Source organism: Vigna unguiculata, chromosome 8, assembly GCF_037176805.1.
Source record: "Vigna unguiculata cultivar grain cowpea cultivar isolate G323 ecotype 2 chromosome 8, ASM3717680v1, whole genome shotgun sequence".
In the NCBI taxonomy this organism is placed as follows: domain Eukaryota; kingdom Viridiplantae; phylum Streptophyta; class Magnoliopsida; order Fabales; family Fabaceae; genus Vigna; species Vigna unguiculata.
Genome location: NC_140799.1, coordinates 37,613,005 through 37,638,248, shown reverse-complemented (window position 1 = coordinate 37,638,248; position 25,244 = coordinate 37,613,005). Strand labels below are relative to the sequence as shown.

The 25,244-nt window shown below is 30.2% G+C and overlaps 3 protein-coding genes and 1 long non-coding RNA gene across 4 annotated transcripts; 2 read left to right on the top strand and 2 right to left on the bottom strand.

Moving 5' to 3' along the window:
- Positions 1-6,383: 6,383 nt before the first annotated feature.
- On the bottom strand, positions 6,384-6,908 carry LOC114193136 (uncharacterized). The gene is made up of 2 exons (XR_003606227.1): positions 6,627-6,908; positions 6,384-6,511 (listed from the first exon to the last, which is right to left on the bottom strand). It is a non-coding gene; the product is annotated as an uncharacterized LOC114193136 (long non-coding RNA).
- A 2,605-nt stretch (positions 6,909-9,513) lies between these two features.
- LOC114193420 (protein VAPYRIN-like) lies at positions 9,514-10,898 on the bottom strand. Its single transcript, XM_028083210.2, has 2 exons — positions 10,120-10,898; positions 9,514-10,036 (listed from the first exon to the last, which is right to left on the bottom strand). Exons 1-2 carry the CDS (start codon positions 10,762-10,764, stop codon positions 9,617-9,619), a joined length of 1,065 nt encoding a protein of 354 aa, XP_027939011.1. The 5' UTR covers positions 10,765-10,898; the 3' UTR covers positions 9,514-9,616.
- Positions 10,899-10,923: 25 nt separating this feature from the next.
- On the top strand, positions 10,924-17,677 carry SYN1 (Rad21/Rec8-like family protein). The gene is made up of 21 exons (XM_028083209.2): positions 10,924-11,189; positions 11,284-11,357; positions 11,726-11,794; positions 11,900-11,958; positions 12,076-12,120; positions 12,252-12,271; positions 12,350-12,426; positions 12,625-12,745; positions 12,851-12,929; positions 13,009-13,087; positions 13,173-13,279; positions 14,135-14,208; positions 14,290-14,442; positions 14,640-14,805; positions 14,934-15,013; positions 15,102-15,243; positions 15,343-15,418; positions 15,578-15,696; positions 15,803-15,884; positions 15,976-16,088; positions 17,318-17,677. Exons 2-21 carry the CDS (start codon positions 11,305-11,307, stop codon positions 17,398-17,400), a joined length of 1,797 nt encoding a protein of 598 aa, XP_027939010.1. The 5' UTR covers positions 10,924-11,189; positions 11,284-11,304; the 3' UTR covers positions 17,401-17,677.
- A 1,187-nt stretch (positions 17,678-18,864) lies between these two features.
- LOC114193579 (uncharacterized protein At3g28850-like) lies at positions 18,865-19,970 on the top strand. Its single transcript, XM_028083436.2, has one exon. It carries the CDS (start codon positions 18,997-18,999, stop codon positions 19,741-19,743), a length of 747 nt encoding a protein of 248 aa, XP_027939237.1. The 5' UTR covers positions 18,865-18,996; the 3' UTR covers positions 19,744-19,970.
- The last annotated feature ends 5,274 nt before the right edge of the window (positions 19,971-25,244 follow it).

Below are 25,244 nucleotides of genomic sequence, written 5' to 3'. Positions count from 1 at the left end.
ATAAAGTCTTATAAGAATTTTAACAGTACCTTTATATTAGAGGGAAAAAGAATACAATATTCTAAAAATTGTGTGCATATTATTAGAGTATATACTATATACTTACATACATCCATATTTTGATATGAAAAGTTTGGTACGAACTTATAAAATATTGAGATATATAATAATGAAATATCTAAATATAAGAGATAATGTAATAAATCTTATATTGAAAAGACAGTTTATCTTATATAAACTTTGATATCAATATTTACAAGTTGAAAATTTCTCTTAATTATCATCGAATCAGATAAATCAAAACTAATTTAGTATTATTCATCATTTGACGCATTTTACAACATGATCGATTGACGATTGTACGTGAACGAATAAAAAACAACCATCAAATGACTTTATATTATTAACTTTTTTTAAAAATAAGGTCAACAAATTATTTATGCAATAATTTTTCTTTTTCAATTGTGAATTTAAACGAAATATGAAATTAAATTAGTATAAATTTAAATGAATATATATAATATTTACAAAATATAAAAAAAGTAAAATTAAAAACTCATATCAAAATAACTTATTATCTAAATTTGTTTTCTCATATAAAGCATGAGAATTACAAATTAAAAAAAAAAAAAACTATAAGAACTTAGGTTACCGACTAAAAAGCTGATGGTTTAAGATAAACTGTATATACGTCACTTGTTTTATTTGTTTTTGTAAATAGTGATTATTTTTGGCATATTTAATAAAGTATCAAATTCTTTCGATATGTTTTTGACAAAAATCTTATTATATGCTAAAGAAATAAGTACTCAAGATTACTCACGTAAAATTCAAAATTTCAAAAAATAATTCCTATATTTATTTACTTTTTTCAACCAACTATCCAATATATTCTTTTTAACTTTTCACATTTTCTAATCAAACTTTACAAATGGAGCTTTTTCAAAACGTTTTTGACAGTGATATTGGAACCCTTTTTTCCTTTTTTTTTTATCTTTTCTCAATCTTTTTTAACTTTTGTATATGGATTGGGTAATCCTTTTGACTTTTTTTATTTGATTTGTTATTGTTGTTTCAGAAGAAAAAACGAAAAAAAAAATTGTCAATATCAAATTTTTTTATATTATTATAATTATTTTTAAGTTAAATTACTCTTTTGGTAATTCTAGTTGTTATAAAATTTCAGTTTGTTCCTTAAATTGTTCGTTGTCTCAATTTGGTTCTCACTTCCTTAAAAATGACTCAATTTGGTCCTCACCGTTAATTTGAAACTGTCAATTTTTGATTTTTTTGAATTTTTTGAATTTTTTTAAAATTTTTTTTGATTTTTTTTTTGAATATTTTAAAAATCATGTGGTGTATTACAATTAATTAATTAGAAAATATGTATTAGCAACTGTCAACATTAAATTAAAAGTATCTATATAAACTAATTAATAAATTTTTTATTTAATAATTTTTCATTTTTTATGTAATGAGTAGAAGTTTTTGTCAGCATTAAAGGTATCAATATAAATTAATTAAGAACTATTTATTATCATATATTAATTTTATATTGTTTATTTAAAAAAATATATGTTATTTCCTTTTAATTGTCATATTTTAAAAATCATGTGGTGTATTACAATTAAATAATTAAAAAATATGTATTAGCAAGAGTCAACTTTAAATTAAAAGTATCTATGTAAACTAATTCATAATTTTTTATTAATACTTTTTCATTTTTCATTTAATGAAGTAAAAGTTTTTGTCAGCATTAAAGGTATCAATATAAATTAATTAAGAATTATTTATTATCATATATTAATTTTTTATTTTTTATTTAATGAGTTATTGAATGAAATTAGATAATAAAGATTTTAAAATTCATTTCAAAGAAAAGAATACATAATCAATCACATATATAAAATTGGTATTCTTTTTGTTGATATTAGAAGCCAATTCATATATTTTAATTTCTAAGATCAATAATAAATATATAATTAATTTTTAAAATAATTATTAAATATAAAATTAAAAAAACTATAAAAAAAGTTTTTAAAATAAGAGTTTAAGATAATTATTTTTAGAATAATAGTTCAAAATAAATTATTTATAAAATAATTAATTTTTAAATGATTAAGAATAAAACAATGTAAGGAAAAAATATCTTATTTATATATTGTTATAGATAATAATAAATAATCAGTATCTCTTACCTTATATATATATATATATATATATATATATATATATATATATATATATATATATATATATTTATATATATTCACATTATTTCTTTAAAATAGTCATTACTTTAAAAAAGAATAATTATATTTTCATTTTCATTATTTAAATAACTATTAATTTAAATTTAATTATTTTAAAATTAAAATAATTATTTTACATTTTATCCTTTTAAATTACATTTTATTTAAATAGTAATATGCTTCCATATAATTTTGACTTAAAATCAACTTTTAATACTTTTACACAAAAAATAAAATTTACTAAGTCTCTTATGATAAAATTATTTTCAAGTATGAAGGAACTTTCTTGTTAATCGATCATATAGTGCTACACTATCATACATGTAGTATACAAATTAAAATAAAATGAATGGAATTCTCCTTGTAAGTATCATTTACCATTAATGAGAATATAAAGAAAATAAGAAGATAAAGGCTTGAAAAAACTCATTGCGGATATATTACTCAAAATTTATGTTTATTTGTGTATTACAATAACATAATATTATTTCTAATAACCTTATTTCGACACATTCTTCAAATAATTATAACCTCACATGACACTTTTGTAAGCAAGAATTCACCTCATGGAACACATGATCACGGTCACCTGACAAATAAAAAGGTAATCATTAAAACGATGCTTAAACGTAATAATAAATTTGGTATTGAGAGATAATAATGTTTTATTTTGAAAAAAAAGATATTTGAATAAAATTGAAATAAATAGAATAGGGATTAAATTAAAATAAATAAATATATGTGCATACTAAATTGAAACAAATACACATATGTAAGGATTAAATTGAAATCAAGATAATAACATTTGGAATGTACTTTGCCATATGGCGATATCTTGTCACGTGGTACTGACAATGTCACGTGTCACACAAAGAATTTGACATGTGACATTTTTTTTAAATTCAAAAGTATTAAAAAATTAAAAAAATCAAAGGCCAATACGTGACACGCCGTTAACTGCATTAATATTTTTTTTTTCTGAAAAGGACCTAATTGAAATACTTTTTTAAAAATTAGGACGAAATTGAAACTTTTTTAAGAAACGGGTACAAAAAACTTCTGAATGAAAGCGACTACTATTTGACTAATTAAACCTTTTATTTATCATATGACAAGTAAAAAGAGAAAAGTAAAAAATTGAAAAACTCATAATTACTTAAACATAGTTATTGAGTCAACGACAATTTAAAAATACACCACAATAATTATTTTTAAATAAAATAAATTCTATATTGAAAATAAAAATAAAAAATCACATTAATAAATCCCTATGAAAAAAAAAAACTTATTAAACCTAAATTAAATATTAATAATAAATAAAAGAAATTAATGTTATAAGAAATTGAATACCTATATTGTTGGGAGTAAATTTGGTGGCAATGCAGCTATTAAAACAATCATCGTATAGAGTGGGAGGAGAACCACGTTTGCATTTGTCCATGCAAATAGCATAACAAATTGGATATGCAAGGTTAGCAAATACACAACCAGGAGCACATTTTGCAGAACATGATTTTTTTTCAGGTGTAGTGCCAATGGCTTGTGTGCAACCCAAAATAACCATCATCATAATCATAACTCCAATAATCTTCATCTTTTATTATTTGTTATCACTTTTCTCGTTGTCTCTACAACCAATCTTAGAATTTTGTATAGTTCTCTAAAATCTGGTTGTGTTTCAAGGAAAATAAATACCAATTTATAGAAGAAAAATACAATCAAATGAATTTAAGTATTCTCTAGTCAATGATATTATTAAATTTTTTTGAGTAAATTTGGTCAACTTGTTTTAAAATTCCAATAAATTTAATTGTTTATTTTTCCTGATATGTCTCTATTATATAATTATATAATAATTATTTGTTTTGCTACTAAAGAAAGAATTTAAAATTACAGTTATGGAATGAAATTACATAATAAATATTTTAAAATACATTTTAAAGAAGAATACATAAACAATCAAAAATAAAATTAGTATTTTTTTACCGCTAAACATAATCGTTTGTATGTATTTTGAAGTAGTTATATTTTTACTTTGATTTTATATGAATGATGTGAAATGAGATAATAATGATTCCTAAGGTGAAAATGCTACTATTTTGATGATGTCCGGAGTATGTTGACTTCAAGATTTAAAGTGAGAATATCCTTACTTTATTAAGTATTGGACTCGTGTAAAGAAAAATATTTAAAATGAGACTTAAAGGGGGTTCTTATAGGCAAATTTGGCATTGAGGATCAAATCTAAGATACTTGGTAGAGGAAGTGGACCTATCATGAGATAACTATAACCATTGAGAGGTAAGGGGAGAATATGATAGGTGTAGTATCTTAGATTTTACTCAATATACCAAATCTTATGAATGTCGTGTCTAATGTATGATTGTGTATGAAAGAGCCATAAGGACCTTTATGTTTGTGATATTCTTTGAACTTTAATTATGGAATGTGATATTTGGATTAGCAATAAGATGCTTGATTTGCAAACGATTAATACTTTAAAATAGTAAGTATGATTTAAATTACTCTAGTTTACATCGTTGTTTGTTGTGTTGTGGTTTGTGCACATGTAATGATCATATGTTATATATGAGTAGATAATAATGTACGTGAGAGAGTTGTGAAGCAATAGGACTACAATAAATATTCGCTCAAGTCCGCATTTTGATCTTAAGAGTTTGATGCAGATTCAATTGGGATGCGAACTTATGAAATTTTAAGAGTCATCTTACAATTAGGAATATTAGGTATCATATAATATAATCAGAGTATGAAATATTAGATATAAGAGATATGTTACATGAGGAGGAACTTGTTATTTTATTTGATTAGAATATAAAGTCAAATGACTTGACGTGATTCTTCTCGGACAATAAAATTACCAAATTATTGATCTGAGAATTTTTCGTTTCTAAATGCGGATATAGACAGTATGTTAAATGAGTGCGAACTTAAGCAAATGTTTATTGTACTGATGGCCTTCCGAGAAAGTAATTATTGTTTATGTACATAATTTTTGTATTGTATATATCTTCCTAGTTGATGAAGTATTATTTATCTTTCAAAAGTTTTGTTTTTTTTTTCATGAAATATTTGTAAATATATTTTATATATTTATAGGCTGATTTATGCTTTTTATTAACTATGTAATGTTTTAAATTAGTAAGGTGAACCTACTAAATTAGGGTGTAACATGTTCCAACTAATTACAACAAAGTTATTTTTTAATCTATTGGATCAATTTCATATGATATTTCTTTTAATTATCATATTTTAAGAAGAATATTGTGTATTACAATTTATTATTTTTAAAACGTGTATTAGTGAAGGTAAAAGTATAATATCAATAAAAAAATTAAGATGAATTGATATTCTATTTACATTTATATTTAAACATTAACATTCAACTATTAAAGAGACACGAAAGAAAAAAAAGATTTTTTTAGTCAAAATAAAAATATTTTTACTTGGACAAAAATAAACTATGCACTTCCATGGATTCTCACCCTACCCATCCACACATAGCCACACCAATCCACACATATACAACACACACACACACAAAGCCATTCACACCACACACATTGCCCCACACACTCACCTCAAGCACACTTACACACCAACCTCCCACAGTCACACCCATATCCAAACATGTACAAATATTCACACATGTCCACACTCACACGCGCGCACACACACATATATTTATACATGTACACACTCAATCTATCTGATATGACATGTTATTATATATTGGGTGAAGAACGTATAATATTGTATATTGTCCTATACAGTAAAAGCATTTTCTCTCTATAAACAACATTATATTTACTTCGGTCCAGACTATTTATACTCATTACTTTGTTTAGTATTTTATTCTATATTTTTATGAGTATTATTATTTGTTATTTGACTTTATAAATACTTTGTTTTATTCGATAAAGATGGCCTTAAAATTAGAAAAGTAAAATAACGGAACATTAATATCTCATTAAATGAACAAATAAAAGTATATTAATAATTAATTGTTAGTTAATTTATATTTAACATTTGATAAGAATATAAAGAAAATAAGAGAAGAAAGGTTTTTGGAGAAATAAGGAGGAAAAATCAGGATAACACATACTTAAGTGTATTTTATAATCATGTAATATTATTTATAACAATCTAATTCTGAGATACACATGGTTTAAAGTCTTATACTTTGTCATGACATTTTTGTAAGCAAGAGTTTAAAACATTCCCTGTAGCACGATCACCTAATACAAAAAAAAAGTTAATTATTAAAAGGATACAAAAAATAAAATAAATTTAATTATGAATAAAAATATAAAAAATAAAAATAAAAATGAATGGCAGAAGAAAAGTGAATACCAGTATCAGATTTGATGGAGAAGCAAGTATTAACGCATTGATGGATGGCACTGGAAGGAGGAAGACGACCACTCTTACATTCATCCATACAAGTAGAATAACACACTGGAAATGCAAACATAGATGGTGCACAAATTTTATCACATCTCGCCTCACATGAATCGTTGGCTTCTGTGAAACCCAACAAAATCATCATCACAATTGCAACTGCAATACTTTTCATCACTTTTCTCTCCATCTCCAAAACCTCTAGCTTACTGTTTCGTAGAGGTGTTAAGTCTTGTTTTGTGTTTCAAGAAAAAAAGAATACCAATTTATAGAAAAAAATATGCAAGTATATGGAATTAAATAATGAAGTTAAATGTTTTCTGGTCAATGGTATCAGTCAAATGTTACCTGGTTAATGGTATCAGTCAAATCAAATTAATACTTATTCATATTGTTATTAATTATTAAATAATTTTAAAATATTAAATTTTAACAATATTTTAATTATTATTGATGAGTATATACACAAATTAATATAGTAATAATATTAATTATATATATTATTATTTTTTAAGAGTATTTTAATTAATATTAATTATTACATATGTTTATATATAATTAATATTAGTTATTAATACTTAATAGTAATTATTATTTTACGTATTATTAAATTATTAAATATGATATACTAATATATTAATTATTATATTTTTAACAGTATTTTAATTATATATATATATATATATATATATATATATATATAAAACTTAGTTTTTTGAATTTAAATTTTATTTTTATCACGAATCATAAATTTGAATCAATTTTATTATTATAGAAATAAAGAGGGATGTAAAGGTAAAACTTTTAAGAATCTATGCAAATCTTCACAGTTTTAAGAGATGAGATTTTGATATTATCCGATAAATTTATTACTGCATTCAATCACAAATTATTTTTATTGAATACAAAATCAATTTCATATCCATCTTTTCAATATTTTTATCACGAATCATAAATTTGAATCAGTTTTATTATTATAGAAATAAAAAGGGATATAAAGGTAAAATTTTTAAGAATCTATGCAAATCTTCACAGTTTTAAGAGATGAGATTTTGATATTATCCGATAAATTTATTACTGCATTCAATCACAAATCATCTTTATTGAACACAAAATCAATTTCATATCCATCTTTCCAAATTAGCTGATTTGTTGAATCTCTTCAAATATATTATTTAAACAACTATTTGACTGATATAAATTAAAAAAAATAAAAATATATATAATTATTCTAAGTTTTGGGTTATTTCTTTAGTGACAATTTTTTAAAGGTTAACATGATTGTTACAAAAAAAGTCATATGAAATAAATAACATGATAAGTAACACATTATTATCATTTTACATTTCAATGAATTCTGAATTTAGCAACCATATTTGGTGAGAAATAAAATTCTAACTACATGGGAGTTAGAGAATAAAAGACTTAAGAGGTAATTCTCAAATATCCGAGTATCGAGAATGGTTTAAATGTAAATAAAAGTCTCACATTGGGTAAAATAGATAAAATTAAATATTATATAAAAATGAAAGGCATGTAATACCACCGTTGCCTTAAGATTTTAGGATAAAAATAATATTAAATACCTTATACATTTTAATTTCTCATTTTCCCTTTTTCATCCAATTTTGTTCTGAGTTATGTAATTACAAATTTAATAGTCTGTGTTGCTTTACAACTGTTTTCAAGTGTTCGCAGGTTTGCTCCTTGACCTAACCTACATTCTAAACGATAATATACATGTTTGAGCTTTGATGTGTGTTTTTTTGGTTAAGTTATTATTGTATAACCTCATAGTGTAGTGGCTTAAACACATTATAAAACTTGGATGTCAAAATAACCAACCAAAATCCTCAATCAGCACCCATAATCAATCAAGCCCTATTGCCTCTACCTATACCGTCAAAACAGTTCTTTAGTTTTAGTTTCTTTTAGGCGTGTATATATGACTAGCTTTTCTCCTTTTTCGTAAACAGTAGAAAGTTTTTATCTCAAAATAGTACCAGTTTGGTTTTACTGCTTTTGCTTCCATGTGCATATCATTCGTCACTTCCGCTGGATCAATTACGTCTCTAATAATGAGAATCAGGTTCTTTAAGATTGGATGAGTGTTTGCCTATGTTGTTGTGACTTCGTGCTGGCCAAAACTTATATACTTGTATTATAGAATTAGGGAGTTGTAGAAGAATTTCGAGCTTCACATGGTTTTATGCCATGTTGATGCTTCAGGAACTTATTCAAACTTCTATAGCATCTACTTTAATTTATGTTTTCAAATTATCTATTTAGAAATTTAGCCTATGAAATCTCAATTTAGTCTAGCCTATGAAATGGGAAATGAAGTTGAGGGTTGTATTTAGCTCAAGCTTTGGAATACTGCAACAGTAAAGGAAAGACATTTTACCATGATCTTAATGCTTATAGAAATTTGTGTGTTTACTTCATCTTCTAACCTTTTTTTGTGCTTTTTTCATTATGTTTTGACAACTTATGTGGTACCATTTGTGTACAGGATGACAACACTAGACTCTCTTGTTTTGGACTCATAAAAAATAGTAGGGATGACAAAAGCTACAATACAAATATAGCAACCTTGACCCTTCTTCTGGTAGAGTAGCACTTGGAGTGCACATTTCAGCTTTTGACAAACAGAACATTTTAAAATTGTATTATTTGATGTTAAAATTGTAATGCACAATTTTTAATAGTTTAATAGAGTTTTACTTTAATTAGTTATTAAATTATTACTGCACTGGACTTGGATAAAACTTTTGTACACTAAACTATTTTGAAATTGATGTAACCCAGTGAGATTTTTTAATTTCTTTTATCATGAATATAACAAAAAAAATAATCATATGAAACAATAGCATAGTAAGTAACACAATTATCATTTTACATGTCACTGAATTTGGCAACAATATTTGGTGAGAAATACAATTCTAGGTGGAAGTTAGAGAATAAAAGGCTCCCCTGTTCAGAAGCAATTCGCAGATATCATGGTGTCCCCAAATTTTGGCCATGTACAAAGGTGTAGCACCCCTCTTATTCACAACATTAAGGTTCACACCCTTCTCAACCAACACTTGCACCGTTCCTACATCGCCGCTCTCCACCGCCATGTGCAAGGGCACGTGACCTTCTTCATCTTCACATTCCAAGTCCAAACCTGCTAATTCAATAAGCACCGTCATCACATCCTTGTGCCCTTTAAAAGCCGCAGCATGAAGCGCCGTCAAACCGTATTGATCATGATACTTCACACTTCCACCACCTTTTCGCAACAACAGTGCCTTCACTTCATTCGCCTCTCCGTTCCTCGAAGCTTCAAATATTGCTTCTCCCAGCTCCACCACTTCTTTCTGAACACAAGAAAAAAAAATGAAAAAAAGCATTTTTAAGTGATGGGCCAATTATTTGGGTTGGGCTTGGCCTCTTCACTTACATTTGTGTTGGCATTTTCTGCCACGTGTACTTCATCGGTGGCGTTGGGGCTGGGGACTATTCTCAAGCCGGCTTCCAGGAGGAGGTGAACCATGTCGTCCGGCTTCAGCAGCTTTGTGGCGGCGCCGAGGAGCGATTCGGCTTCGGCCGGTGACAAATCCGCGAGCATGGAACGCTGTCGTTTGAGCAGGTTTCTAACGGCGTCCAAGTCTCCGCGCGTGACGGCATCGTTAAGGAGGAGGGGCCCCACGAAGGCCACCTTGAGTTTGATGTCCCGAGTTTTGAATCCGTAGGGGCAAGAGGCGAACCACGAGTTGATGGACTCGGGGTGAGTGGACCCGGACGAGTTCGCGGGGAACTCGGCGGTTTTCACGAGGAAGCGGTCGGAGGGGGAGCGAGGGAAGGAGCGAGGGAGATGGGACTGCGGCTTAAGGATGACTTTGAAGGTGGCGAAGGATAAAGGGGGAATGAGTCCACTCGGTGGGTTGACCAGAAACTTTTTCGGCGATGAGGTTTGGATCTTGAAGGCCACCGGTGCGGTTGGGTTTAGAGAGCGAAGCCGCACCGTGGCTCGGCATTTGCAGTTGAGTGCGAACTCTATGCGCACCTCTGCGGGCTCGCACACTTCCACCAGAGCCTCCTCCATCTACCAAAGCTCGATTCGATTCTCTCTGCGGGATTGGGATTGGGCTTGGTGGGTGAACGTGAAGTGTAGATGAGCACTGAAAGTGAGAGTCACGTGACACTGTGTTGTAAACCTAACGTCCCTCAAGGCGCGTGTCCAATTTCCATTTTACATGGTTTTCACCTTTTTCTAACGAATTCACCATCAATGGATAAAAATGAGAAAAATCGTTGATCATGTGGAGCCCACTCTAACAGGAAGAGTGAGGGAGCTAAACAACGTGCTACAGTACCTCTCCATTGACACGTGTTATAGTCACGCTTTGTTTGCTACATTCGTAGTGTTTGTTACTTGCTTGATGCGTTACATTACTACACACTGCATTTTGGCGGGTAGAAAGTGTTGCAAGGCGAAGCGAGCGCATAGTTTTGAGTCTCTTTTGCGAGGTTTACTTTCTAATTCTTCTTTCTATGCGTTTTTTAATTTGAGATAAACCGAGTTTTTTCTACTTTGGTGATACAGTTATGTATGTACATACAGATAGTTGAATTTCTCTTGAAGATGTTTTACTCTCACCAGCTTCTTGCTCGGAAGGCTCCTCTTGGCCAAATATGGTAACTCCGTTTCCATGTATTTCATTTTTGGGCTTCATGTTTCTGCTCTCTGTTTTCTGTTACTTCATCAACGATTCTAATTTTAGTCATCATGCTTGTCCATTTCTTTATTTATGTTTTCTGTTATAAAACATGCTTGTCCATAGTAGTGCGACGTTTCTATATCTATTCTCTGTAAAAATGTGATCATACAAAACTAGTTACGTCGTCGTTGATTTACGAATATTTTTGTTGCTGAGTTTTTTTTTTTTTTTTTTTTCTGTTCATTTAAGTGATTCTGGATTTCAATTTTGTTTAACATCAGCGTTTTGTTTCTAAAATGAAAAATAAAAATATTAGTCGCTTTTTCTCACCGGTTCTTCATGAAGGATGGCTGCCACTATGCACGCAAAGATAAACCGAAGAAAGCTGGACAAGCTTAACATCATTAAGATCTGGTAATGGTTACTTGCGCGCTTATTTTGGTGTAGCCTAGAGTTATATACATTGCCAACTAAAGGAGCTGATATATTGTCTTCTTGTTTCTTGTACTTGTTTTATAGCGAAGAGATTCTGAACCCATCTGTTCCTATGGCTCTTAGACTTTCTGGAATTCTCATGGGTGCTCTCTCTTTCTCTCTCTCGTTGCTATCTTCAGCTTCAATTTCTATTTCAGTTAATGGGTAGAAATGTAGCATATCTCCGCGCCTCTGCTTAATTGTTGTTGCGTTTTTATCAGGAGGAGTGGTGATTGTGTATGAGAGAAAAGTGAAGCTCCTTTATGGTAAACTTTGAATCGCTGTTCTCATGATTAATGTAACATTAAAATGTTGAAAGTCCATTTTCATTGCACAACGATTTTATCAGAATTCTCTACTTTTTGTTTATAATTTTATCTTCCTTTTTTTCTCGCAGATGACGTGACCCGTTTTCTGGTACGAAGCTGAACTTTGACATTTACTGAGAATTCAGTTTTTTTTTTCTTTTTTATATTTTTTCCCTATGGGTACAAGGTTGAGATAAACGAAGCATGGAAAGTCAAGACTGCCCCTGATCCTACATTGCTCCCCAAGGCAAAATCCAAGGCCAAGTTAGTCACATTTGTATGCTCTGTTATTCAAGTTATCCGTAATATACTTCCTTTCAGATAAATATGTGACTCAGTGAGTAATTTCATTATTTTTTTCAAAGATTTAAGGAAAATATATACTTAAATGGGTTGTCTATACATCATTAATCAATATTTAACTCACCTATGCTCTAAAGTAACTCCTTTTCTCTTTGACAGGAAAGAGGCTGTTACTCTGCCAGGAATCCGTGAGACGAACGTGGCAGATATTGAACAGTCCCTTCAGTTTTCCAACACAGGCACCACAACGGGATTCCAACATAACGCCTATTTCACTATGGTATACGTATCTGGTCTCACTGCATGGAATTAGAATGGGAAAGACCTAATCAATAAAATTGTTCGTCAATTAGGTTGAGCTAATCCAAACCCTTGCTTATTGCAGCGACTTGATAGTGTGGATGAACCCTTCATTAGTAATGGAGCAAGAGAGGACCAAGATCCATCTGAATTTCTCCATCAAGGTTTTCGTCCTTGGATTTGCAAAACATATATATGTATAGTTCATGCAAGTGTCAATTTGCTCACTCTTATCATTCTCAGCTGACGTGGAGAATATTACCTTATTTGAACGCTTTGAAACATTCCAAGCTAATGCGGATCCATACAATCGCTTTGAGAGGTTTTTAGTTTCAATCATCTTTATTTTGTATTGTAGTCTTTAGTTTCTAGCGACAATCCATTTATTTTTTGGATGATTGTGGCAGGTTTGATATTGAAGGAGATGAGGAAACACTGGTAAATGTAACTTCAGGAGATCAAATTCCAACTGCGCTTATACCCTCCCCACCTCATCAAGATGAGCCTACCAGAGGTGATTAGGATAACAATCATTTGTCTGTATGTAAACATGAAAGCTTTAAATAATGTTATAGAAAATTATATATTTACGACTAGGTACCAATAATTTTTTTAGTTAAAAAATTGCAACTATGAAGTAGTTTTGGCTGTTACTCTAATGTTATTTTAATTTTTAACATTTTCCCTTTTTAATTATTGGTAGACTTTCCCAACACCTTAACTGCGTTTTTTATTTTTTAATTTCTCAGCATTTCCCTAGTCGGTACTCTACGCATGTAGCTTATGGCACTGGGTTTTTGATGGAAGAATAATGTAACATCTAGACCAAATTGGGCCATCACCTGGTCTTAGAAGCTTGAATAGTTGAGTTTTCCGTATTGAGTTAGGCTACAATTTGAAGTGTACTATAGCTTAAGGATTGTGGAGGAGTAATGGAGTGTCAGATTACTAGTGTTGTACAGGAATAATGGAGTTTCTGTACTGAATTGTATATAATACAACTTGTGTATCTCTCAACGTCCTGTTTTACTTTTCCTACCAGAGAGGAGGTTTAGTCTTGACAAATGACTATGGAAGATAAGCAATTGTCATTTTTAGTTGGTGGCGTGTAGGTAAAAATTTATTTTGGTATTATAAGTTGACTTGTAAAAGGACATCTTTCGCATAGAAACTGAAGTCTTATTATGGAAATTTAGTGATCATGGGATTACATTTCAGCTATATTACCATTTATTGTGAAGATAATATAAGGTATAGTTTTTCCCTTATGAGTCAGTCAAATATTAAAAGTAGAAATAACTAAACACTGTCAATATAAAAATTAAAAAAGAAAGAATGAAATTTGTTTGCTGACATATAACTTCTGCAGCTGATATGTTTGAAGACCTTCATCCTGAACAACAGGACATTCGGCAACCTGATGAAGCCATGCCACCCAGACAGGTTGACTACTATTTAAAACTACAATGACCGTTACAACTGATGAGAAAAGAAATGACTAAACTTAGAAGTGCAATGCAACAGGAACCTAGAAGGCGAGGACCAAATAAAAGGAAAAGAGGACAACGCTTGCATATCGAAATGGATTATGAGCAAACCATTATTCCTGTGCACATATATCAACACTGGCTTCAGAACGCTTCTGACATTGTCTCGCGAAGGGGAAGAAAGAAACAGGTTTTGTTTCTTCCATTTGTTGTTTTCCATATTTGATATTTTAGGGAACCAGACAATTTTTTAAGGAAAGATGAATGAAGAGTCCAATATCATAAAAAATAAGAAAAATAATAAAAGTGAAGCAGATAAAAGTTGAAATCCAATAATATGTTCAATAAAATACTTCCACTATAAACACTATCTTCTCTCTGTTGCAGCAAACTAATGTTTTGTCTTCAACAAAGATAGCCAACCTCATGAAGCTGCCACCTGTTGCGCTCAGTGGTGATTTATTTACAGCTGAAAATAACGATATATATTATCCAGCACCTATTCTTGACTTATGGATTAAGAGCATTCAACCACCCCACGATTCACCTTCAGGTCAGCATAGAGTCTCTCTCTGGGATGTCCGGGGAGGGGGCGATTTAAAATGGTATTAGTTGATCGTAAGAAGCTAGCCAACCTTTATATGGAACTTAGCAGAAAGTAACAAACTCAATTTTATGCAGAAAGGATTTCAGCCCACCATCCTCCAGAACCATCATTTTCATCCCCTCCAGGAGTACACAGTGGAGATTTCATGCAATTTGTTAGTCTTAAACTCCATCTTTTGGTTTGCTTTTCTTCATTTTAGGAGGATATGTAGCTTATTTCTGATAAAATTTCCAAATGTGAAGCCTTCTGAAGATTTTGACAGTAGGCTAGACAACCAGGCACCTCCAGTAGAGAAGCAGAGGAAAAATGTCCTCATGGATGAACTGACGGCTAGCCTTTTGAGAGGGCATGACTCTACTCCGCATGTCTCATCTGTGAAAGCCGGTAATTTTCATTGATTTGTTTATTGGATCTTTCAATTCTCTAATGGACGTCCATGTGTAAGAAAACACGACATAATTGTTCTTGGATATGTTTTTGTAGGAGACAGTGCACATTCCTTTCCAAGACCAGCGTCTGAACATGGTCCTGCCTCACTTTCAGACTTTGATTCCGGGAGGTAGTTGGTTCAATTTATAACCTACCAAATATTGTTCAATAACTCATTATAGTTTCAAATGTCCATTTCACCTTGATATCTAAAGGACAAAAAGATATTATAGTTCTGCACATGTTGAGTAAAATTTGTTGTAGTCTGATGCTTCAGAAATATTAACAGATTCAAAAATAAAAGGTATTCTTCATCAGCAAACAGCAGTGGAGGCCTTGAACCACTAGTAGAAGACGTAAATTTCAAGTTAGCTAGGCTGTATGAAGATGGTCCCACACCTGATCAAGGTATATTACTTGTTAAGGCTTTTTCTAACATTGGACGAGGACCACCTGTAATGGAATATTCTTTATTCACTTATCACACACATCAGTCTCACAAGTTCCTTTTCAGAACTCCTCGTGGAAACAGGACCCACTCAAACTCAAGTAAACATCAATCATCCCAGTGACAAGATAACCGATTCCATCCAAGCGTATGAATCTCTTTAATTAATTATTAATCATAATTACATTTACAGAAGTAGTTTTGGATAATAATAATGCATATTCCTTGTATTTGAACAGACAGATGAAGGCACACTTTGACACTCCTGGAGCTCCTCCCGTTGAATCCCTCCATAATCTAGCTGCTGGAATGACACGGACATCAGCGGCACAACTTTTCTATCAAATTTGTGGTATTTATTCTTTAGTTCCTTTATCTATCCTATATTTAAAATTGGTTAAAATAAGTTTAAATTAACAATTTTTATTTTAAGCATTTAATCTTTTAAAAAAAAATATTTATATAACAAATAAATAAAAATTGATTTATGTATTCGATATTATCTCCGTTAATTCTGTTCCACAGATGTTTGTATGTTTGTTAAATACAAATAGTGTAATATGATCTTTCTAGTGTTGAGATAATATACATTACGACTTTTATGTTTATTAATAGTATATAAGGATGATGTTTGACTCTCATGATAAAAAGGACTAAAAGAGAAATTTAAAAATATTTTAATAATTAATTAGAAAAGTTAATATAATAGTTCTGGCAAAACTACAAAATAAATATTATTTAAAGATTTCATCAAAATCTTATAAATTTTTAGATTATCATATATGAAAAAAAACTTTATGAAATGCTCAAAATAAGAAATTGTCATATATTAATTTAAATCTTTAAATTAATATTTTAATGTTATATTCACTACTTTACACCGTCATTCAAGTATAACGTATGACATTTAAAATGATTATCGTAAACTTTAGAAAAAGCATAATATAACTATTTATGATCGGATAATAGTATAAATATATTTTACAATGTCAATAGACTTTTTTCTTTTCCTCTTGAAACAACGGAAAACATTATCAAAACTCAAACTTTACTTTCTTTTTTCAAATAAATATTCTAAACTTTAATTATTTTTTAAAATTTATTATCAAAAAATTTATCTTTTACAAATAGGCATATTGTATTTAACTTTTTCTAATTTATCCTTACAGTTTATTGTTTTTAGAAATAGACACCTAAATTTTTAATTTTTTTCAAAAGGTATTATTTTTTATGAATAGTTTTTCTTAAAAAGGATTAAAGAATCGTTGATTTTAATCTAAAAGAATTAACTTCGATATCTTAGAAAATAATTATTTATAAAAAGTTAAAAAAGTTTAAAGATTAACTAGGATAACATTAAAACTTCATTTCTCTATTTAAAAATACTAAAGTTTAAGAATAAGTTATAATAAAATTAAGTTTCAATATATTTATTTGTAGTAAAACAAAGTTTAAGTATAAATTAAGATAAAATTAATGTTTAAGGTTTCTATTTATTAAAAAGATTGAAGGATTAAAGTATTTTTCCTAGAATATTCATTCAAGTTATAATAATGCCTAATTTAATTCTTTCATGCATAGTTCTTGCTTCCCGCGATGCCTTGAAAGTGGAGCAAAAGGTGCCCTATGGAGAGATTCTCTTCTCTAGAGGATTAAAAATGTGATGAAGTTTTGGTTCCCCCTCAGTTATCTATATTCTTGTAATTTGCTTCTTCTCCTTTGAACTCTTATTACTAATGCAGCTTGTGCTCTTTATCAGCAAGCTGTATTGAAGTTTAATTTAGTGTGCAATCATTAGTTTCTTTTGCTAGGATTACAAACAAGTTCTTCATTCCTATCCTCACTTTTCTTCTAAATTTTCTCATGATTGCCAGTGCGGTTATCATCACTTCCAAGTTATTTGAAAATTATTTTATCAATTAGAATATTGTTTAAACAAAATACGTTTATTTGATGAAATAGGTTATTGATAGATTGAGACAATTTTTATATACTTGTTATTTATAAGAGGGATGTACCGTAGCGGTTACCCAATTTTATATCTTTATTAAACTCATTTAAACTTAACATATCTTGATCAGATTGTTTTGGCTTGAGTTAGCTACATTTATGTTTTGAATTTCTTTTAAGTATTTGAAATATGGAATAATTTAAGGCATCTGTTATATTAGAAATAAAATTAGAAAAAATGTACAATAATTTTAATATAAATCAATCTACTTAATCATATGTAAAGGAAACTGGATTGACTATATTCTATTTTATTCCGTTATAATTGGTAAGTCGATAGTAGGAGGATTTGTTTAAAATTATATAGATTTTAAATATGTCACATATCATACATTTCATCCATAATTATTCTGCAATCACTCCTTACAATTACAAAAAATGTCACACTATTAGTTTAAAACATGAAACTAAATGTTTAATTATTTTAATTGAATGGAGTCGCTTGCGTATTTCTTAAAAATTGCGAAAAAGTAATTTGGGTTAGACTATCTCACTTCTGAACAATCTATGGTGAAGCTACTCGGATAAATCATATTGATCCACTTTCAATATTATCTTAGTTATATAAAATCACTTTAAATTTGTGGATGGTAAATCTTCTCTATTAAAACCAACACATTAATATACTTAAAACTCGTATTCCATGTTAACTCGTCAACCAAATGACTTTTCTAAAATACCATGGTGAACGTTAGTGGTAGCTTCTGGCCTAAAATCTACGCCATCTATTTCCAATAATATGATTTATAAGATTTATCATATTTGAAGAAAGAATAAAATCATTCAAAATATTTATAAGGAATTCTTTAAATTTATATATACGTGTGTATATGTATATCAATAAGTATAATACTTACCGCAATACGCATGAGATAGATTTGATCCGTAAATATATACGCCCACAAATTTTTCCATCCCTTTTCAACTTATACTATAACTACTACGGTAGTATTTTAAGATTCTTTTAATTTTCCTAACATTTCAGGTTTCACGTGTGAAAGCATTGTGGAAAACTGAAGATTTAAAAACCTTGACAATATAATAAAAAAGAAAGGAAGGCACATGCAGCTGTAGGTAGGGTTATGATTATGCAGGAACAATGATGATGCATCATGGATAACACCAACCATTAATAACCCTTTTTCCATTTATAACCCCCACACTCTCAACGTTTCTTCTCCTTTGCGCAGTACCCTCTCACTCATCTTCACTACCCCCAAAACCCTTTTCCCTTTTCCTAATAACTTCTCATGTGGCCACCGTGGCTTAATTCACCCAACCGGTTCCGCAACGCTCCACCGCCGTCACCGTCGCCCTCGTCATCGCCCTCGCATTCTCGATCTCGCTCATTAAGCTTTTCTTGCTCGTCTTTCAAAGACATTCAGAGCCTCCTCCAAGAAAAGCCCGAATCCAGCCCCGCCGCCCCCAAATCTCCGTCTCTATTCCGCCGCGTCCGGATCTCCACCGCCGTACTTCGTGCCTTGGGTGCCTCGCGCGCTACCGTCCCCGCTGCTCTCCCGCCGGGCCTTGACCAAGGCGTCGTCGTCTACTTCACCAGCCTCCGCGTTGTCCGCCGCACTTTCGACGACTGCCGTGCTGTCCGATCCATCCTCCGCGGCCTCCGCGTCGCCGTCGACGAGCGCGACGTCTCCATCGATGACCGCTTCCGCGACGAACTTCACGCAGTTCTCGGCCGCCGCAGCAACCTCGCCCTGCCACGCGTCTTCGTCGGCGGCGTCTACATCGGCGGCGCCGACGACGTCCGTCAACTTCACGAGAGCGGCGAGCTCCACCGCCTCATCGAACGGCTCCCGCGCTCGAATCAGAACGCTTGCGACTGCTGCGGAGGTTTCAGATTCGTAGTGTGCGATGAGTGCAACGGAAGTCACAAAATCTTCACCGAAAAAAACGGATTTCGAAGCTGTCCGTCTTGCAATCCCAACGGCTTGATTCGGTGCCCTTCTTGCTTCTTCGTGCACCCGCGCCACACCAAATAACTTACTTCATCGGTTAGTTACTGCTCACAGTTCACAGACAACTCACGGAAGAAATTAAATTAATAATTTATGTTTATAAATAATGACTTTCTCACTTGCATTTCATCAATGCGACTACATTACATATATTAATTGAAATCGTGTACTCTGAGGATCTACAAATCTGAATAGGGTTACGGCATTATTAACTGTTAATTAATTATTAATAATATTTTGATATTATTATATGGTTTTAAAGCTCATTATATAGGTTTGATTTGTTGTAATGGCACACTTCAACACTAATTATTCACATTGTGCTTGTCATGCGGAGTCATGTACCGAGTGACAGCACACAATAGTATCTGTGAGAAGTTTCGTTAAGCATGACACCAAATGATCTGAAATTGTTTGTTTGAAATTGTTTGTGTCTGGTGGTGGATGATGCCAAATTTGCTTCAAAGGGTCGAAACTGTTATCAGAGTTTGCGATTCAGTTTTTGTTCTTGTTCATACACAATTATCATTAGGTAGGTCGTGGAGAATTGTCTTGGGAGGTGGGAACCGCGTGTGTTGGACCTCGTTTAGGGTCTGGCCCATTTTCCATTTCCCTGTTTTTTTGGAGTACTGATTTGATCGCTTGGCCCACTTCTTTTATAGTGCAAATTTCTTCATGCTCAATCCTCATCTTTTATCACGTTGACATGACCCCAGCTTGTCTCATGATCTATATTGTTTTTGTCTTTATAATATAAGGACGAACTATGAACAAAAAACGTTTTTTTAAGAACTGAAATTATATTTTGAAGCGTATTCGTGACTTGTGGGATTCATTGTGCACCTTACATCAGAATAAAAGTGGGTGGGAAGTTAGGAACTAGGATGGCCATTGACTATGTTAATCCAAAACCCTCCTTAGAAGAAAAGTACGTTTGGTGCCATGGCCGTTCTCAGGAAATTGTCATATGTTTATTTTATTCAGTGTCCTAATTTTTCTCCGATTTTAGATTTTGTTTTTCACAATGAAATGAGGAACCACAAGATATCTACCGTTATATGCAAAATTTAACTCTTACTGCTTCTCTTACTAACCCGATCTCAACGCTATATTTTAGGTTAACTTTTGAGATCCAAAACTTTTGTAATGTGCCTTGTTAGCTATAGCGTAAGATATGAAGCGTGCGAGAGTAATTAACGCAATAAAATTCTGTTTCCAAATCTGTATACTCTATTCACAACGTGGAATTGGAAAGCCCAAATATGCCTCAATCTCCACACCTCATGCCAACTTCTCACATAATCCAAATAATATTCTTTTCATTATTATAGCTCATCTCAGCTGGAAAGATATCGTTGATCAAGAAATTAAAGTTCTAGTTAAAAAGTAACGCTTGGGAACTTGCTTCTTGCACCCTTAACAGGCATGCCAGGATCTTTAAATATGTTTTCAGATCAAAAGTTAAACTTAGTGGGTCTCTAGATCTTAATGCTGAAACTTGTTCCTTGCACTCTAATATGCATATTTATTTTCACTATTATCTTCCATCACTAATCCATATCCTTTCTGTAGTTTTTTAATTCTTGTCACATGATTCATCAGCTCTCTAGTTTTTTAATTCATTCAACACCTAAAGTCTTAAATTGCCAGCTTAGTCTCTTCACTAGTTCTTGGGAACTGAAATACTCTCAATAACTTGGTAACTTTCATCTGTCCCAGTCGCAACTAGACATTTCTACCCTTAGCCAAGTGTTAATTGCAAGTTGAGGAGCACATCAACGTTACATTTGTGGGTTTATTGTAGTTTCTCACTCTTCCTTGTGCAGTCTTTTTCATAATGTGTAACTATTCTATCTCATGGTGGACAAAGAAACTACTCTCTTGCTCCAATGCCAATGTTCTTTATTAACAGATGAAATTTCAATTTGAAGATCGTTGTGTTTCAATCCTGCACTGTACTGCGACAATGTCATTGTCCTTTACATGTGCATTAGCCTAGTTTTTCCTACCGCAATATTGAACTGGATTATCTTTTTGTACACCAATATGCTGCATTTTTCGATTCCACCCCACATAGCTTGGTGACGTTCCCCCCTAAGGATGCCCTCGTGCATTTTTATTACAGAGCAAATAAGGAAACCCAAAGTAGGTGCAAAATATCAATGGAGAGTCTTTGAATATTAAAAGGAATTAAATGCTAGAAAATTGACTAGATTATTAAATATAACAATAAAGGGAAATTTTCAGCAAAATGCCTATTAAAAAATGATTTTGCGAATCTATGTACCATATGCATAGAATTAGATATCTTAAATGTATTTTTAATGGACCAAAATCTTAATATATGACAAATATTTAGGTGATATTCTATTATAATTAATATTGATTTTAATTTGGTGGTGTCCATCCCATTCTCAATATATTACTTTTTTCCTTAAATTCTTCACCATTCCATTTACTCCCCTACCCACTTTTCTTTCTTTGTTTTTTTTTTTCATATTCCTCTTCAAATAAAATATCACAATAATTCTTTAAAAATTATCAATAACTTAACTTTTCCATCAATTTCCATTTTCGAAAGGCCAAATCTTACGATATTGATATTCGTGTAAATATAAGCTTCATGAAGTGAAACAAAAAGGTCTTAAAATGTTAAATTTAATAATATTAAATTTGAAAAAAGTTATTGTATTAATCATTATTGAAAAATAAAGTCGTGATGTAATATCTTATCAGTTGTTTTAATTACCCTCACTATTTTAAATGTTAACTTGCTGAAAAATATTTAAATAATAGAAAATCCAAAGAGCGACAGTTAATTATAATATTTTTTTTATTATGAATATTACTATTTACATAATTTATCACTAATTTATCAGATCTTAAATGTTAGTTATGCAATATATATAGTATGAATACAATATGCATATAATTCTTCTCTTATCACGAATAAAATCAAACAACTCATTGCATCCTTTTATATAAGATATTTGTTTGTGATGAAAGTGTGAAGTAGAGGATGATGGAGCAGGCAAAAAGAAGAAAATGTGAAGCTGGAAAGAATGAGAAAAATGATTGGTGGGGGAAAAGGAGCACGTATGGGAAGTTTTTGGAAGAGAAGGAATGAGAAGAGGAAAGGAAGATGCAATGAACACAAAAAATATTGATTATGAAGTTGGTTTTTTTCTTTTTTTGTAAATAATATTGTTTTCTGACGGTCCTTTAGTTTTTTTTTTTCTTTAGATTTAAATGTTTTTCTGATCGGTGTTTGTTGTAGTTTGTTGGAAAAGGATTCTTTACTCACCTTTTGGTAAGATGATTGTGTGGTATTTTTCTTCATTGATCAGATATGGTGCCAACTGTGGCAGATTTATATGTAGCTGAATCTTCTTTAATTTTGTTAAAATTATTACAAATATTTGAAAAAAATATATTTTATCTCTTAACTTTATATATTTTTTCTTCTAGTTTTTTTCTCTCTTAATTTTTTACTTTAACTCTGAAAAGTTATTTAAGATCTATATAATTTTTAATTATCATTACTGACTTGGAATCTTAAATCTTTCTATAAATGCAACAAAATACCAATGAAAATAGACATCGACAGTTCAGTAGATGATGCAACTGACTGACGCAACAAAGAGTTTTGATATTGAAATTATTAATTACAATGATATCAAATAGTTATAAATTTCACATATTTTAAGCGAACAAAGTTATCCGAATGCTTTTATTTAAGCAATGGTTAATTCTTTTTAAAAGATGAAACAAAATTAAATTATACTATTTAACAATATACTCATTTATCTTCTCTTTTTTCTTTTTCAAACATGACTGTTTCTTTTAAAATGAATTTTTATATACGAAAGAAAATTCGATTTTAATGTTCATGTTTCAATGTTTTTCATAATTTATTATTTCATATGTTAATGATGTAACTATATAATTATTTAATTTATTTAATGTAATTTTTATATACTTATTAAATTTAATTGTCTAAATATTATTTAATGTATTACATATTGTTTGAGCTTTTCAATTATTACATTATATTATTATTTATTATCATTATTATGATGATGGTAGGGGATAACACTATTTTTTGTAACTTTAAATTTTAAATATTTGTGAGTTACTTAGGTCTTATTTGTTGCCTTTCATTTCTAATATTTCTTTAAGGTTGTGTTTGTTTAGGGTGATGATGTGCAAAATTTATTTGGATGAACTAATTTGATGGGATTTGTGACAAATTTGAAGGTGCGGAGCTTTTTTTTTTTATCTCCCTCTCATGAGTGAATAGATTAAAGAAGAAAATCACGTGACCTATACTTAAAATTCAATTTAGTCAATTCATATATTTATAAAGTAAAATTAAAATGTTCATCTATACTTCACTAAACATTGTTATAAGTTTGAAATTAAATCGTCAATCTATATGATTGATAGAAAAATAAATTAAGCATCCAAACTATTTAAACAATATTGGAAAACATTTAATCTTTAAAACTACCAAATTATAAATCTAAATAATTAGAAGTAATATATAATTATAATAGAAGTTATGAAAAAATAGCAAAAAAATAACAAAAGGTCGTTGGGGTGGATTGCAAATTAACACAGCCCACTTAAATTCAATTAAAGTCAAATGAAATTGAATGAATTTGACATAATTTAAAAAAAATTAAATGTGAATTGGAATATCTCACAGATCATAACATATCTTGACATCTTTAATTCTTATAGTTTTGTAAACTTATTTTTAATGATTTTGGTAAAGAAAGGCTGTGTCGGGTCTTTAAAGGGAGAAGTTCATAAGAGAGATACAATACCAATGACACTACTCTCAACCCAAAATTTTAAAGCAATAAGTTTATTATTCTTCATCCTTTTATAATGTTTTATTTTCTATTTTTACTCGATGTGGACTTATACTCACACTTAGATTCCCAACATTTTAAATTTATTTAGTCATAATTAATTTCATTTTTAATATGCATGTTAGTACAAGTTTCAATTTTAGTCATACAAAAGTTAGATATATAAGTTATATGTATACTTATATGAAGGTTAAATATGTTTTTAGTCCATTAACTGTAAGTAAAAATTGAAATTAATCTCTCTTTGAAATTTTGGTCCAATTTAGTTCTTCAACTTTACAAATACGTGTATTTAATCCTTTTAAGCAATTATTTTTTAAGTTGATTTGATGTTTCAAACGCGTTTCATGATAGCATTTGAGTTGTTTACACCATTTACCATTTTTGATATATTTTCGCTTCAATATTAGTTCAGAACCACATTTGAAAAGTCAAATAAACTCAACAACATTTTGTTAAAATGGCTAAATGCACACATTTTTAAAGATAAAAGACTAAATTAGTCCACAATTTCAAAAATAATCTAATTTCAATTTTTACTAAAAGATAAGAAATCAAAAACATATTTAAATATATTTTAAAATAACTACCAAGGTTACATGTTAAATACAAAACGTAATATGTTATTTTAAAATAAGATCTAATGTA

Bases quoted from the DNA above. Each gene is read 5' to 3' on its own strand.
- SYN1 (XM_028083209.2), top strand. From the start codon at position 11,305: ATGTTTTACTCTCACCAGCTTCTTGCTCGGAAGGCTCCTCTTGGCCAA. The intron at 11,795-11,899 runs GTAATGGTTACT...CTTGTTTTATAG, and splicing joins CTTAACATCATTAAGATCTG to CGAAGAGATTCTGAACCCAT. The intron at 13,280-14,134 runs GTGATTAGGATA...TAACTTCTGCAG, and splicing joins TCAAGATGAGCCTACCAGAG to CTGATATGTTTGAAGACCTT.
- LOC114193420 (XM_028083210.2), bottom strand. From the start codon at position 10,764: ATGGAGGAGGCTCTGGTGGAAGTGTGCGAGCCCGCAGAGGTGCGCATA. The intron at 10,037-10,119 runs GTAAGTGAAGAG...TCTTGTGTTCAG, and splicing joins CAGAAAATGCCAACACAAAT to AAAGAAGTGGTGGAGCTGGG.
- LOC114193579 (XM_028083436.2), top strand. From the start codon at position 18,997: ATGTGGCCACCGTGGCTTAATTCACCCAACCGGTTCCGCAACGCTCCA.